Source organism: Schistocerca piceifrons, chromosome 6 (assembly GCF_021461385.2).
Source record: "Schistocerca piceifrons isolate TAMUIC-IGC-003096 chromosome 6, iqSchPice1.1, whole genome shotgun sequence".
Classification (NCBI taxonomy): domain Eukaryota; kingdom Metazoa; phylum Arthropoda; class Insecta; order Orthoptera; family Acrididae; genus Schistocerca; species Schistocerca piceifrons.
In genome coordinates this window covers 322,473,316-322,489,995 of record NC_060143.1, presented here as the reverse complement: position 1 = coordinate 322,489,995, position 16,680 = coordinate 322,473,316, and the positions used below count along the sequence as shown (strand labels likewise).

The 16,680-nt window shown below is 39.8% G+C and overlaps 1 protein-coding gene across 1 annotated transcript in view; it reads right to left on the bottom strand.

The window, feature by feature from the left end:
* The window catches only part of LOC124802551, a 193,775-nt gene that overhangs the window by 54,350 nt on the left and 122,745 nt on the right, over positions 1 to 16,680 (bottom strand). The window contains 2 exon segments of the mRNA XM_047263415.1: positions 1,249 to 1,506; positions 1,508 to 1,642. Of these exon segments, the coding sequence (XP_047119371.1) occupies positions 1,249 to 1,506; positions 1,508 to 1,642 (393 nt within the window).

The following is a 16,680-nucleotide window of genomic DNA, read 5'->3' as shown; positions in this document are numbered from 1 at the left end:
CTGCGGGAATTAGATTAGGAAATAAGACGTTTAAAGTAGTAAATGAGTTTTGCTATTTGGGGATCAAAATAGCAGATGACGGCCGAAGGAGAGAGGATATAAAATGTAGACTGGCAATGGCAAGGAAAGCGTTTCTGAAGAAGAGAAATTTGTTAACATCGAGTATAGATTTAAGTATCAGGAAGTCATTTCTGAAAGTATTTGTATGGAGTGTAGCCATGTATGGAAGTGAAACATAGACGATAAATAGTTTGGACGAGAAGAGAATAGAAGCTCTCAAAATGTGGTGCTACAGAAGAATGCTGAAGATTAGATGGGTAGTTCACATAACTAATGGGGAGGTATTGAATAGAATTGGAGAGAAGAGAAATTTGTGGCACAGCTTGACTAGAAGAAGGGATCGGTCGGTAGGGCATATTCTGAGGCATCAAGGGATCACCAATTTAGTATTGGAGGGCAGCGTGGAGGGTAAAAATCGCAGAGGGAGACCAAGTGATGAATACACTAAACAGATTCGGAAGGATGTAGGTTGCAGTAGGTAGTGAGAGATGATGAACCTTGCACAGGATAGAGCAGCATGGAGATCTGCATCAAACTAGTCTCTGGACTGAAGACCACAACAACAACACGCAAAATGTGAACAGGATTATCTCAAATAAAAACCAGTCTGGCTGAAATAAAGAAGGCAGTATTATCCACTGCTGCCAAACAAGTAATACCATAATTTAACATGTTTGTTCAAGGTGCAAGAAAGGACAAATGAAAGAAAAATCATTGGGCTGGAATAGGGTTGGGCCCTGATACTTTTGATTTCTACTCTGACACTCACATGACTAACCACATCAAGTACAAGAAATGGATGCTCTACAACTTTTCATGGTAACCTCTTAATGATGTGCATTCCTTGCTCCCCCCCCCCCCCCCCCCCCCCCCCCCCCCCCCACCAAAAAAAAAAAAAAAAGTAGTGATCCAACAACAAAGGACTGCAGTAAATTGTTTGAAATCGTGGTCTAATGGTTATGAAAGTCTCAATCTTGAGAATTGTGGAGGAGGACCATATATTTTTATTTACGTAATTTAGTTACTTAATGGTTCTAATTTCATGGCAAAATTTAATTATAATGAGTGAACATATGTTCACATAAGCTGAAAATTTTACAAGTGTATCCTTCGAAATAAATTAAAGTGTTACAATTCAAACTCCATAAACTGTTCAAATTCCCTTTAGGTGCAAAAAAGCTAACAAACCTCTATGCATGATTCGCACAGCACACAACTGCACGACACGTGTCGACGAAGATTGGAGTCCATTTCCTCGAGACAGATGGCACAGCTCTTCCAGCCATCTCCCTTTTCATTAACAGGAGCAGTTAACCCCAATACAGTAGAATGTGGTTTGGCAGCTGTGGCACTGATGAGAGTGTCTGAACTCTCAGAAACCAACCTCTCGAAATCTTCTTGTGTTAATGGGCCCAAAGGATCGCCTGTATCAGTGGTTTGTGAAACTGAGCTTTGTAAAGGCTCCCCCCAGCCCAACACTCAGGTCACCCGCACAGCCTTCCTCCGCTACAGATTCTGTAAGATCCAGTGCAGCAGTTGCTGAGTCACCTCTTTCCACACAGCCATCAGGCATGCAGGTCACCTGAAAATGGAATCAAAGTTATACTTTGTCCTCTGAATGATAGTATGGGAAGAGAGACAGAGAAAATGGAATTTTCTGAAAAAATTTTCCTGAGTAAAGGTGACAACTTCTATAGGCAACATCCCATTACATAAACAGACTGTGTTGCATGTTCCCGCATCCACACAAAAGTCTGGTGCACTACACTAAATTTCTACTACTAAAAATAAATAGCCATGTATTTTCAATATAAATATAACCAAGTCATTATGAATTTCTTTGAGTTGTTGCTGCATGTTTCTTAATTTTTATTTTTGATGTCTACATTGTACCATTCATTGGTTGTTATGTTTAATGGCTCTTGAATCTCAACACATATTTACATTTTATCTTATAATTCTGAAGTAATAGACTGTCACATGTTAGAATGAGGTGTGTACAAAACACAGTATTTACGGCTCAGTTATGAATTTAGAAAAGCCCACTTGCACGTTGTTGCCAATGTGAAATTGTTCGTACACAGCAACTACTGTGTGTGTGTGTGTGTGTGTGTGTGTCCTTACTGTTATGTTCATATTGCTGAAGCACATCATTATATATAGGTGATGCTTTCTCAAAAATAAGATATATTTACATTGCATGGTCAATTTATTTTATATACTTCTGTTATATTTCATAGGTTACTCATTACAATGTGGCTTCATGTAACTAAATAGGTGTGAATGAGTGTGTTGGCGTGCCATTTCTGAAGGATACTCGTTCTCTGAATGAAACTACCTGATTGTTTCCTCGAAGAACAAATTATCCCTTTTATTTTGTGTTCTCACTAGTTTCTGTTAATGATCATCGTGACAAATAATAAATTAGTCTTTTTTTTTTTTTTAATCTCAACCCATATACATAGCTACAAATATGGAAATAGTACTATGTTCCCAGCAAAGTTCAAGTCTCATTATGCAATATAAAATGTGCCCCAAACCTTTGGGATAAAATTTCTGTAAGGATGCTCCAATGAAAAGGTATGAAACATCATACAACCAAATCAGTACAAATTTTCATAAGTTGCTTTGGGATAACATAGTGAGACATCTATGTACACAAGTGCAGTGTCCACTGTGGTTATGTGTGTGTGTCACCTCCCCCTTTATATAAAAGAGCTGTGCTCTCACCAGGAAGGTGATGCTAACTCTCTTTTTTGACATCCAAGGTCCGATACTCATCAAATTCCTCGAGCATGGAAAAACCATTAACAGTGATGTGTACTGTGAGACAACCCTAGCCTACGCAATACCTTCACGAGCAAACAGCCTGTGCTGCTGAAGGAGGGAGAGAGTCATTCTGCTCCACAATAATGCATGTTCACACATCTCCAAGGTCATACAAAGTATAACGGCCAAGTTCAATTGGGAGTAGCTTGAGCATCTGCCCTAAATCCCGGACATGTCGCCATGTAACTTCTGTGAGCTTGGTGCTTCAACTTTACAACAAACGGAAGAACACAGTGGAGGGCTTGTGTCACAGCCACAGGAATTCTGGAAACAGGAAATTCTTCAGCTCATAAACAGTGGCATAGTTGTGCTCTGCCCTCTGGTGATTACTTTTCCTACAAAGACTTTAATTATACCCACAGTATTGTTTTGTAGCTTTTCTCCTGAACAACCTCATAACTAATATAGAGGATAAAGCATCACCAATCAGAAATGAATATTACAGGTAGTACATTGTGTGCGAAGCATGTGTTTGTAAACAGGTTAAGTTTCCACACTGATGTTGCTGATCCTACCAGGCTATGCATAATATGTGATGTGTTAATGGAGAATTTTATCCTCTAAGGGGTTGCAAGGAAGCACTGGTGTACGAGACTGTTCTAACTCTGAACACAAAGACACAGTTGTAAGAAACCAACTATTTACTAAGTCACTGCATGATAGCTTAAGTACAATAAAGTTTAGAGAACATATACAAGACTGCTGTTCGGAGCCAGTGCATGGCTGCATAAAAAGCATTTGCTTGACAGGGACTGTCTGCTATCAGCTGCAGGTGACAGATGCGTGGACCAAAGGTCGGCAGCCTTTGGTAGGGGCCCGGAGCAGCCAAACAGTGTGCTCCTCAAATGAGTGTGTGTATCAACATGCACTGCAATAGTGGGGGCAGAAAAGCTGTAATGTGTGGGTGATTACAGATCCCCAGCAGAAATTTAAGGGGAAGTGGTTGGCAGGGGAGGAGCAGGCTGTCACTGTACACAAGTGACCACCGTGATATTTGAGACAGTGGCAAAATTTTATGCACTACTGTATTGTCTGCATTGGGACTGGTGGCCACCACTTTGAAAAGTGGCAATCCGATTAAGTTGTTACAACAATGTTAAGTGAATTATGTTAATTAAAACAAAATTTCAATTTCCAGTCATTTATCCCTCGCCTGAAAGTATTCAGTTTGGGATCTTCTACCATTAATAACATTTTGATCCTAAATATATGGGACATCCTATATATGTAGTAACGGAAGTCATATGTACTATGATGGTGATCTTGGCACTACTATACAGCACATAACTAGTTAGCGATAATACCAACAAGAATTACACCACTTAAATACTCTATTAAAAACCTTTATCATCATTAACAAAGTTCAGAATCCAGTTTAAAAATTTTCAGCAGCTGACTTTCCACCAACTAGAACTACTTTTAAATTATTACAGCTGCCTGTTTATGGAAGTAGACATCAAATTTATATAAGAAGCAGATCTTATGGGCTGGTCCTCTTTGATTTCCTTCATACTTAAAAGATTTGAAGGTAAGTGGTTGAACATCAGTTTCCTAATGCAGTACAATGTATTACAATGCACTGTCAAGTACAAAAATTTGAACTATGGGATAGAATCACCCATACTGGTTCAATTCCTGCTACATGCAAGACTTTTAACAACTTTTAAATAAATTCGACTTTTATTATGAAATGTAAATGTTAATTAGCAAATAATGAATCATAATTTTTTTCTAAAATCTTACTTTTAATTACTAATCACATGAAAATTGAGAGAATTATGAATAAATACAAACAGAATATTAAAAACACTATTATTGATCACCAAAATTCTCTCATTTAACATTAAGAAATTTCACATTTTGTAGCAGATTTTAATTTATTATGAGTACTTGTATTTTCATGTGATTTGTAATTAAAAATGACATTTTTATTAAAAAATTATAATTGATATACATTTAACATTTCAAATAGATAATAAATACGGAGTTGAAATAAAAGTTGCATGAAGCAAGAATTGAACTGATAACTTCGCAACATTGCAAAACTAGAATGTTACCCATAAAGCTACAGATGGTTCCATTAAAGGGTACAAAATTCTTTGTGCTTAACAGTGCTTTGAAATTTCCAAATCAAATTTTTTGTGAATTTTTGAGATGTGCATCTTACTGCTTTTGGCAACTGATGTCCAGGTTTATTTTTATGAAGTGTGAAGAAAATAGAAAAGAGCCAATCAGTAAGGCCTACTTGTTAGGTGTTACTGACTTCTCGCATAATGATTGTTGTTTTGTATGGTACCAATCAACAGGAGTGAGAAAGTGTAATGAAATATATTCCATTTGGCATTCTAAATGGCTGCTACAGAAAGTACCCACAATCTGTAGTTTTCTTCTGCGTAATAATCAGACTATTATTAATGTATTACTTGTAACGTAAGACAGACCTTTTAAAACCTTGCTCTATGATGCTCTACTTTTTTACTATATTAAAGGCAGTTGCAGTATGCAACAGTAAGCTTAGGAATAACATATATGATGGGATTATGGTCAAATTTCCCAAATCAAGCAATAGCTTTAAGAGATACTGCATGTCAGTTATCCATAAACTCTCCTGGAGCTTCGGCACTCTGGAGAGTGGACAAGGTGTGTGCAGCGGCCTCAGTAGCTCAAAAAATGTCTCAGATGAGAGAAAAAAAAATGCTAGTTAAGGCTAATAGTGATCACAGGATTTAATAGACCAAGAATGTCTTTCTGCAAGAGAGTAGACGTGGGATGGGAATGTCTAAACTAGTCTGGTACTCCTTGAGTAATGAATATCAAGTAAGTAGTATTTTAAATGGAATGCCAGGCCAGTGATGTCATCTATGATTCACTCTCCTTAGAAAAATATTTTGGGAATGAAAAACATGTAATTAGGGGTAGGTGGAAACAGTTTCTACAATAAACTGAACTACAAAACTGTTGACACTGATGTGAAGATTGCATCCATGATAAGGTGCTCTGATATGGATGTGACTGATGCATTGCCAACTCTCTGAGGTGCCTGCTTCTGAATGTTTTCAAAATCAAACAATGGTAATGAAACAACAAGAATATAGAAAAGATAGATTGTTACTCACCACACAGAGGAGTCGCTAAACCACAGACAGGTACAACGAAAAAGAATTGTTCATTTTAAGACTATGTCGTTCATCTGAAGTACACTGTCCAGCAACATTAATGTGACCACCTGTCAAAAGCCTGAATAATCAACTTTTGCAGTGTCAGAGTGTGTACGTGGACTAGGGGAAAAAAAAAAAAAAAATTCCCGGATTTTTCACAGATGTCCCAGTTAAAAACACACTTTTTCTGTGTAAAGTGACAGAATACTTTCTCTCGGAACCATAAAACTTATCAACCCTATGAACGGTTAAGGTTTTATACACTGGCGTAGAACTTACTGGAACTTCAGAACACTAAGCCCCCCCCCCCCCCCCCCTCCTTCAGAAAAAAGGAAGACACGTTTTGGTAAGATCTTTGCTAGGCAGCAACATGTAGCATGTATGCTGCATATTTTCGTATTAAGAAAATATACATTTGAATTCAACCAAACACAGCAAGTTAGCATCCAAAGCATTGAAATCGAGATTGTGATGCGCTTTAGAAAGCCAATCATAGCTGATGTCAAGTGATCTCGCCAGCCGACGATAGCAGATATTCAGAGCATAGGACATGTGACGTGGTCAGCCAATAGCAACCAACATCACTGTTCAGTAGCGCGAACACATATGAAACGTTAATGGTTTAAATTAATACACAGATTGTAGCTACTAGAAAAGCTAAGCTTTAACATGTAATACTTGTCTTTTTTGCATGTGTTACACTTTAATATACAACATACAAATGTGTCACAAAAATTTTAAATAATTTGTAAACATGTGTAAACATGCGAAGTGGTTGGCCCCCATGAAGCTTTAAATGAGAATCAAATGATCTGTGATTCAAGAAATTCAAAGCAGATTTGCACACGTAACAAAATTTATCTTGCGTAAAATGAAATTTACTTATTCCCGCGACCTGTTGGAATTCATTTCAGTAGTTGGCAGTGAGAGCTAGAAAATGCCGTTACCATGCATGCGCAGCTACAGTGACGTAGGAAGCCCACATGTTCATATCTATATAGCATTAAGAGATCTAACGTTACGTCATAAATGAAATAGAACATCAGAGGGTACTCAAAGAGCATCGACATTTTGTAAACCAGACTTAAATGCATAGTTCGGCTAAAAGTGCACATTCTTATGTCCAGACTCACAAAGAAGTAGGCCCCAACATGATACGAGGGTTGTAACTTAAATAGTGGCAACTATTTATTCACAAACCATACAAAAGAGTTACATGTTTGCACCTGTTACTGTCCTTAAAAGTAGTCACCAGTGTTGTGTAGAACCTGTTGCGAGCCAGGTGGAAGACGTAGTATACTGTTAGCAGAGCCTGTTTGGTGCGAATGGAGCAGTCTAAAGTTTTGGTGATTCTTATGTACAACTGTGATGGTGTTACCCTAACGCATTTCGTTCCTCCACGGCAGGCCGCCAATGCACAGTATTACTGTTCGTTTTTGGAGCATCACCTGCAACCAGCTTTGCGAAAGAAGCGGTGATGCTTTCTGCGCAACACACCCATCATTTTGCATGACAATGCGCGGGCGCATACAGTACAAGCTGTGGCTGCTCTGTTCGGTCGATGGGACTGGGAAGTACTGTACCATCCACCATACTCCTTGGACTTAAGTCCTTGTGACTTTGATTTGATTCCGAAGATGAAGGAACCACTTTATGGGATTCGCTTCAGAACTGTTCCAGGGATTCGACAGGCAGTAGACCGCTCCATTCGCACCATTAACAGAACAGTTTCTGCTAATGGTATACTACACCTTTCACATCGCTGGCAACAGGTTCTACACAACACTGGTGACTACTTTGAAGGACAGTAACAGGTGCAAACATGTAACTCTTCTGTATCGGTTGTGAATAAATAGTTGCCATTATTTAAGTTCCAACCCTCGTATTAAGCTTTCTAGTGTGGTTTTCGGGCTGCAAATTTTCTTGGAGTACCAGTACTGTATTATCTCATCTTTGGTTCTTTATTATGGCATAGCACCATATGTGCCAGGGGATAACAACGGGCACTTCTAATTCAGCAAACAGTTGACACTAGCCAATACTGTGGAATAAAACACTTCGTTTCAAATCAATTGACCGCCTCTGCGAAAAAGATTAATAAAAGCAAACTTTCTTAGCAAATTTCAGTGTTCAGGAAGGCAATTAATGCTCTACTGCCAAAAACCTGGAAATAAAATAAAATCAAGAAACTAAAACTAATTACGTATTTTAGTCTTTCGTAATTACATGAATGTATTTTAATTCACTTAATTGCTCTCGGGCACAGAAATGTGTTTCATGTGAGAGTTGTAAATGAAGAAGAAAAGCAAAATCACTAAACCTAAACACTGGCCATGTGGAGACTTCGCTTCCTCCTCTGCAACTTAGACTGCCCTGCGCACGCGCGAATCTGGTAGCTTGGGCTCGTCAGAAGAATTTTTGCGGCTAGTGTCTGGCTGCTTGTTGCTACTACTGATACAGCTAACAGCTGTACTTCAAGCAGCCATAAGCGGGAAGGAGCAGGTACTGCTCATACGTGACCCAACTGCGAGTGTGTGTGTGTGTGTGTGGTGTGTGTGTGTGTGTGTGTGTGTGTGTGTGTGCGGGGGGGGGGCATATGCGTGCACTAGGGCTTGTGGGCGCTCAACGTCACGGTCATCAGCGCCCTGAGACACATTAAAAGAAACTAATGTGGACAAATTTAGTAAAATGGAAGCATACATGCAAAGAAAGCAGGAAAAGATGCAAAATGCTGCATAAGAAAATAAAACTTAAGGAAAATGAGAAAGGAGCGTCAAGGATGCCACAGGAAATTTTCATTGGTTGGCCACTTACGTAAAATATGGGTGAGCCAGTCATCCTGTGAACAAATTAAGACTCTCTCCCTAAAATATTGGACAAGTCACAGAACTTTAAAACTTTAATCACATTCGTTTGAGTATTTCCTAAAAAGAGATGGCATATCTGCCGCCAAGTCAGCCACGAGCCCACTGGCAACTTCTCAAATGAACCTAATGTAAACTGTTGTGACATCACTACTGTATTATGAAGTACTGCATAATCTTCATCCTAAAGCCTTTGACACATTTCGGTGTTGGCAGGCGCTTGTGTGTGCACTGTGTTTTGTTGCTGGAAATGGCGAATTTCCTTTGAAAGTTAAGCTTATTTCAGTTTTCTTTCTCTTGTTTGTTTTATTGCTACATTATTATTCTGCAGTAGCGGGCTAAAGTAAAATTCTTTGTTAGAGTATATCATTTATTACCAATCAAAACTACAAAAATTTAACTGAAAACTAAAACAATGAAAAATTCCCGGAATTCTAAAAAATTCCCGGATTTTTCCTGGTTTTCTCCCGGATGAAAAAATTGCCGCACTTTCAGGGGCGTATACACCCTGAGTGTAGACCACTGCAAGACATACAGGAAGAAAGTCAATGAGATTCTGGAAGGTATCAACTCCAGTGCTGTGGCCAATTGCTCTAGGTTTCTCGGTTGAGGATCTGTAGTATGAACAGCTCGACTGAGGTAGTCCCACAGATTCTCTAGTGGGTTTAAATCTGAGAAGTTTGGTGGCCAGGGGAGTAGAGTAAGCTCTTCCTTGAGCACTTCAAACCACACGTATACATTGCGAGCTGCGATATATTGTATTGTCCCACTGGTAGATGCCATCCTATCAAGGAAAAACACGTAGGGGTGGCATGGTCCCCAAGGATAGGGGTATACTTGTGTTAATTCACTGGGCCTTCCAGAAGGGTGAGATTACTCAGGGTATGTCACGATAACATACCCCAAACCATAGTGCTCGCTTCTCTGTCTGACAACTGTTGCAAGGTGTTAGCTTTTGGACGTTTCATGCAAAACATGTCTGAGCCTTGGCGGCTCATATCGATAGTGCCACTCTGGTGGTTTATCTTTACTGCCACGGTCAGGGCAGTAAGCAGTGCCCTCTGGGGCCTACGCGAGGAGTAATGAGGCGAGGTCTTGGGGGTGTGCTCCGTGACGTCGTGGAAGACGGTTGTCGGGTTGACGCAGCGAGTGTGGGACCGGACCTATCGCATGGAGATATACAAGTTGGCTCTGAATGGAAGGCGCTGTAGCAAGCAGCAGGAAGCGGGCGTCCTGTAATTTGTGTGAAGGAGTAACGATTTTTGCATTGGATGTCGTAGTGGTTCCCGAGAGTTGCGGTGGCTGCTTTCGGAGAAGAGAATTGGTAAGAGCTCGTGTCTACGCTCTTTTCCGTACGATGTTGCTGCCAGCCGTTATAAAAGGGTGAAAATCAAGCGCTTGTATTGACTATATGGGAACCAATGTAAAATTACATTTGTGATTTAGTCTCACTTGTACTGTGACAATTTAGAGGCAAAAACTGTGGTGGTTTCATTAGGTCTGGTTCTTTGCTGTGCAACTAAGGGAGTCAGTTATTTGGGGTAACTGAGGGAGCACCATTATGTTAGTCTAAGTGATACATTCTCCACATTTGTCTATGGCTTTGTGAATCAAAATCATGGGGGAGTACACGTGTGAGTAATTTGCTATTGTATTGATGGTTATGTTGTAAAGACTGTTCTCTGGTGTGTTAAATCACGCACTGATTTGTAGCCGATCTAAGCAGAAGTTACCATTGTTACTTGCTTATGTGCTACTGTCCTTATGATTGGTGTTGTTTGTCTTTTGATTGTGGGTGTGCTCACGTTTAAAAAAAAAAAAAAAAAATTTACGGCTGCTATTCATAAGGGCTATCTAGTAAGGAAATTGCTTAAGCTTTTATCATATGCTGGTCCGTTTGCCTATCACATTGGATTTCTATGCAGTAACTGAAGGAATGTGTATGGTGGTTCAAGATTGTAGGCTGACTAGTATTTGAACTGGTGTTGAGCTTAAGGGCGAGATCAGCATCCCGCAAACCCGCACGCTGTGCGTGGTTAAATGTTCCGCTATTGGGGAGCCGGCTCTCTGTTCTTGGACTGTGTACGGATACGTGATGAGTGCATTGCTGTAGTTTTTCATGTGCTAAATTGCGGGGTGTCGGTGCCGTCCTAGGGCTAGACTTGTGATGTATGTTATGTTGAAAGGGAATTAACTGTACCAAACTTAAGAGAGCTTTTAGTTTGTTTTAGGTCTGTACATGGAATGATGTTGATATTTTGTCGATTGCAGCAATAACTTCCTATGTGGGGAGATCCTCTGCGGGACTTGTATTGTACTGTTGCAGTGCAGGCCATATGAAACGTGCTGCTTTAAACTTGGGACTGCAGCTCTCTGATGTTATATATTACTGTTTAATCTTAAATGTCTTGGATATAATATGGTTGTTGAGGACTATGTAATTTTGATCGCTGGTTCCTTAAAGGAAGTATTTCGCTTTAAAATATGTGCTCGGTCAGAGCCTATTTAAATATGATTTTAACTCATCATTCAAATTTTCTAGTCTTGCTTTCTTCAAAGGCTTTTAGTTAAATGATTGCTATTTGCCTGTTTAAATGTTTGAGTGACTTAAAGGAAAAGAATATTATTTGGTAATTTGTACTGATTGTTCCTTATGTGTTCAATAAATGTGTCTAGTCAATGGTGATGCACTGTTCTATTGCTAGCCTACCCCTTCCACTCCCCAGCCTATTGAGCTGCTTTGTGTCGAAATTGTGTTCAGAATACCCCTCTGACTTGACACCTCAATGGCAATGACCATCTGTCTGAAGAAGTATAAAATGTGATTCAACGGAATAGGCTACCTGTCATCACTCAGTGTATGTCCAGTTGTAGTATAGGCATCAAAATTCCAGCCTTTGGCACCAATGAACAGCAGTTAGCATGGGTGCATGAACCAGGTGCCCGCAGTGAATACCCATACATAGCAATGTTCACTGAATGGTCATTGAGGAGACACTGTTGGTAGACCACTGGTTCTGGGTGGTCAGTTGCTCAACAGTTGCCCATCTATTCACCCGTACACATCTCCACAGCTTTGTTGAGTCCTTTCATCTATGACCTGCAGTGCGCCACAGTTACCTGGTGTTGGTTTTGGATAGTGCCATTTTGCCAAGCACATAATATGTTAACAACAGTGGCACATGAACAATTTACGAAAGTTTTCTGAGTCCCCCAACACACTTTATATACTCTCCACTGCTAATGTTGCGACCTGCTGTCTGCGAGTGGTTGTTGCACATTGATGCTGAATACAGGCAGTGGTCACATTAATGTGACTGCATTGCGTAGAAAACTAAAACCCACAATCACACCACAGAAACATGGCCACTTTCACCTCCAGGTGCTAAAGCCAGACTGCACTGGGTCCGAGGTGAGCAACAAACTAACTGGGATAAGTAGTGGGGGTAAAGAAGAGGTGTGGAGAGGGGAGGAGAAGGGAAAGCAGGGTAGGTGTTGGGTAGATGCTAGTGCTGCCTGTGGAGTGTGTAGGGATATAGAGTGCACAAGATAGGGCTGCTAGGTGCAGCACCAAGAGGTTGTGTTGTGCGGCATGGGGATAGAAAGAGGAGAGAAGCAGAAAGGACTATGTATGTGCACTAGTGGTATCGGGGAAGGGAGGAGTGGGTATGGGAATGAAAGGTGTATTGCATGTAGAGTTCTATCTGCACTATTCAGAAAACTGATGTTGGTGGGAAGAACACAGATGTGAAGCAGTCATTAAAGTGAAGCACCTCGTGTTGGGTGGCACGCTCAGCAACTGGGTGGTCCATCTATCTCTTGCCCACAGTTTGGTGGTGGCCATTCCACCTTCATGATCTGGACTGAAAGTGAAGACACTAACCATATTCCTACTGACTCTTAACACTTCTCCCCCATTTTGCTTCATCTGCTCCTCCCCAGGCCAGTCTCCTGACCCATGAGGTGAGGTTCTTGGGGGGGGGGGGGGGGATTGACTTTTTGAAATCCTCTGTATAGTTGTATAGGTTAGGGTCCCAGATACCACACCCTGGAGCCATTCAACCTGATGGACTCATCTGCAAGGTATAATTTCTTGCATGTTTGCATGATGCTCTAGAGCTTTAAAAATAGTTGCAGTAAGAAGGCTGGTGGCACAGTGTAATTGTTATGGTGCATTTCCATACGCAGACAGTGTGCGTTCGAATCTCCTCTGGTACTATGATATTTTTATTTTTTAATTGTTATGGAAACTTTTTTGATTGTTATTTTAATTTATTGAATTGGTTTAAATTTTATTTTTGTCTTCTAATCCTGATTCACACCATTTTAATCATCATATTAACTTTCTGGGTTGCTCTAATGTTTTCTTCCTTCGATTCTTCTTTCATTTGAAATTTTGTTCACGTGATTTTAATTATTATCATGTATTTCTTTTCATTTAATTTCTTCTGTTTATCATCTTATAATTTCACCCATGTTACAGTATTCATTGTTTCTATTCCTCATTCCACTGAAATAATTATAATTCCTTCTTTCATTTAAATCTTCGTCTGCATTATTTTGTCCTTACTGCCACAAGAATTTATGTTTTAAATGTTTGTACGATGATCACCACATAAAAAATTTTCAAATTGGAATGAAAAATCCATTTTTGACACCATTGCACAATCAATGTACCAGAGTATGAAGGTTGCCCAGAAAATAATGCACCACATTTTTTTTTCCTTCAAAAAGTTTTTATTGAACATAATGGGAATTACAAACAAACAAACCAACGCACACATGCACACATACACAAAAGAAAGAATAGTGTTTCATCTACACACCCTATTTTTCCCATTCTATGACCTCCCCCCAGCACAAAACAAGGGAATGTATGCCCTGTCGGTACGAATCCTTGCCCTGGTGGCAGAGACAGTGTTTCACTGTGTAACTCACCTCTCATCGTGCTCAAAATGTCTTTCATGAATGGCATCCTTTAATGGCCCACACATCAGCTCACAGCAACATGTCAGAGCTACAGAGAAGTACAAGCCGAACTGCATATGGCCTTAATCGGTCTTGAGAAGGCATATGACGGAGTGCAGAGGCAAGAGATATGGAAATGTATGAGAAGTAAATGCCTGCCAGAAAAATATAAGAGGGTGGTAGAAGACATGTATGAAGGTGCAATGACATAAGTCAGGAGCAGTGCAGGTGCAACAAATGCATTTCCTGTGACAGTAGGACTACTTCAGGGATCTGCTCTCAGCCCATATCTCTTTGACCTTGTCATAGATGCGAAAAAAGAGGCACCTTGGAGCATGATGTTTGCTGATGATGTGATCTGTGAACCCACCCAGGCGGCACTTCAAGACAAGCTTGAACAAAGGAGAAAAGTTCTAGAGGAAAGGGGAATGAGAATTAGCAGTAAAACAGAGTATATGCGTACAAAGAATGCTAAAGATCTATATATTAACCTGCAGGGCAAACAACTGATGCTGGTCATGAAATTTAAATACCCAGGCTCTTACATGCAAAGTGATGGAGGACTGGAGGCTGAAATACAGCACAGGATAAATAGTGGATGGATGAACTGGAGGAAACTGAGCAGAGTACAGCGTGATATGAAGTTTAGCTGCAGAATAAGAGGAAAGCTTTACAAGTATGTTGTGAGGCCTGCGATGCTGTATAGTGCAGAAAAATTGGCCAATTACAAAAGCCCAAGAGAAAAAGACGGAAGTGGCAGAAATGAGAATGTTAAGGCTGGTGGGTGGGGTGACATGAAAGGATAGACTAAGGAATGAGTAGGTTTGGGGAACAGTGAAAGTGGGGCCCATAGGGAAGAAGATCCAAGAAAGTATGCTAAGACCGTATGGACATGTGCAGAGAAGAGGGGAGTACTACGTGGGGAGAAGAGTTGAAGACCTAGAAATTGAACGATCAAGGAGAAGAAGAAGACCGAAACTGAGATGGAAAGACAAGGTAGTAGGGACCTACAAGAGAAAGGATGGCTCAGAGAAGAAGCACTGGATATGCATTTATGGAAGAGAAGGATCCAGCAAAGCAATGCCGACCCCCATATGATGTGGGAAATTTCTGAGATGATGATGATGATGATGATGATGACAGTACCAGTGGGAGAAGAATTGTAAATATTCATCTTCTTAATATACTCTAAAATTATTCCCAAGGGGCGGAGACAATTATATTCGGTATTGTGATATTTGGTCATGAAAGTTGCCTAGGGATGTAACAAAGGATTGAAAATACACACTGCCCATTGTAAAAAGTATTCAAGTGTTTAAATGCTTAAAGATTCCAGGTTTGAAGTATCTCTTAAACAGCAGTATGCTGGCTACAGATGGGATCTGATTCTTCATATGAAGCAATACCTATTCTGCACATGAAGTAAATACACCGCCTACATAGTGTCAGTTAGTAAAAAATTATTCAGATTTATCTCTCTACAAGGCGATCAAATTATTTTGATGTAAAGAGAAGATTATATATTCACATTTATTTCTGGACTTTGAGAACAATTAATTTTATTTAAGTACTCTAAATGTATTTGTGTACCAAAAGTGGGTTCAAGCAAATAAATAATTAATTCTGTCTTTCTTTTACTTTGTTAACTAATCTTTTATTATTTAAATCAAATTATTGTGGAAACATATAATACAGTCCAGTTAGTAAACTGTAATCTAGCAGATGAGGTAATGGCAGAACTGAAGCTGTGAGGACGGGTCATGAGTCGTGCTTTAGTAGCTCAGTCGGTAGAGCACTTGCCCATGAAAGGCAAAGGTACCGAATTCGGGTCTCAGTCTGCCAAACAGTTTTAATCTTCCAGAGAGTTTCATTATGAAGTTGCTGAAATGCTAAAAGGTTCATACACCAGTATTTATAAGGCTTCCTCCATCCCAAGATCGATAGTCTGTGTCTGACACTCATACATTTAAGATCCATGAAATGAGCCTACAGAAATCTGTGGATAATTTTCACAATTTTTAATTTTCGGTGGAAGTTGGCAGCTAACCATTACTGTATTACAGTCTACATAGCAAGTCTGCTTTCTATCTGTGCACTATTAACATCTCCATGAAAGACTGCCCTTCTCTATTATGTATTGGTATGATATACTCGTATGTATGCGTGTGACTCATGTAATGTGTTAATATCATGCAGTGTCTTCTACTCTCTTTGAATCAACACAAGAGCAACTTTGATTCCAGTCGCATATTGTGTCAACATTATGAATATTAGTTTATTTATGTCATCTATCAGGAAATTTAGTGCAGTGATCGCTTACATTTGTAATGTGACTGCTGTGCTGGAATTTGAATGTGACTGGGTACAATAAATATTCTGTCCTTACCGTATTGATGACGTACCTACCTGCATAAAAGCAGTTTTTGTGAGAACTGGAGCTGATCATCGTTCTGTCTCTAATGACAATAAATGAGGAAAAAACCACTCTATTAAAAGTTGCTTGTGTACATTATTGAGATATTTCCTGTAACACCAGTTTTACAGCAGTTCAACAAATTTTCTTCAATGATACGTCGAGAGCAGTATAACGATTTGCACCATTAGAAAATTGTAGTGAAATGCAGGAAGATCTGCAGCGGATAGGCACTTGGTGCAGGGAGTGGCAACTGACCCTTAACATAGACAAATGTAATGTATTGCGAATACATAGAAAGAAGGATCCTTTATTGTATGATTATATGATAGCGGAACAAACACTGGTAGCAGTTACTTCTGTAAAATATCTGGGAGTATGCGTGCGG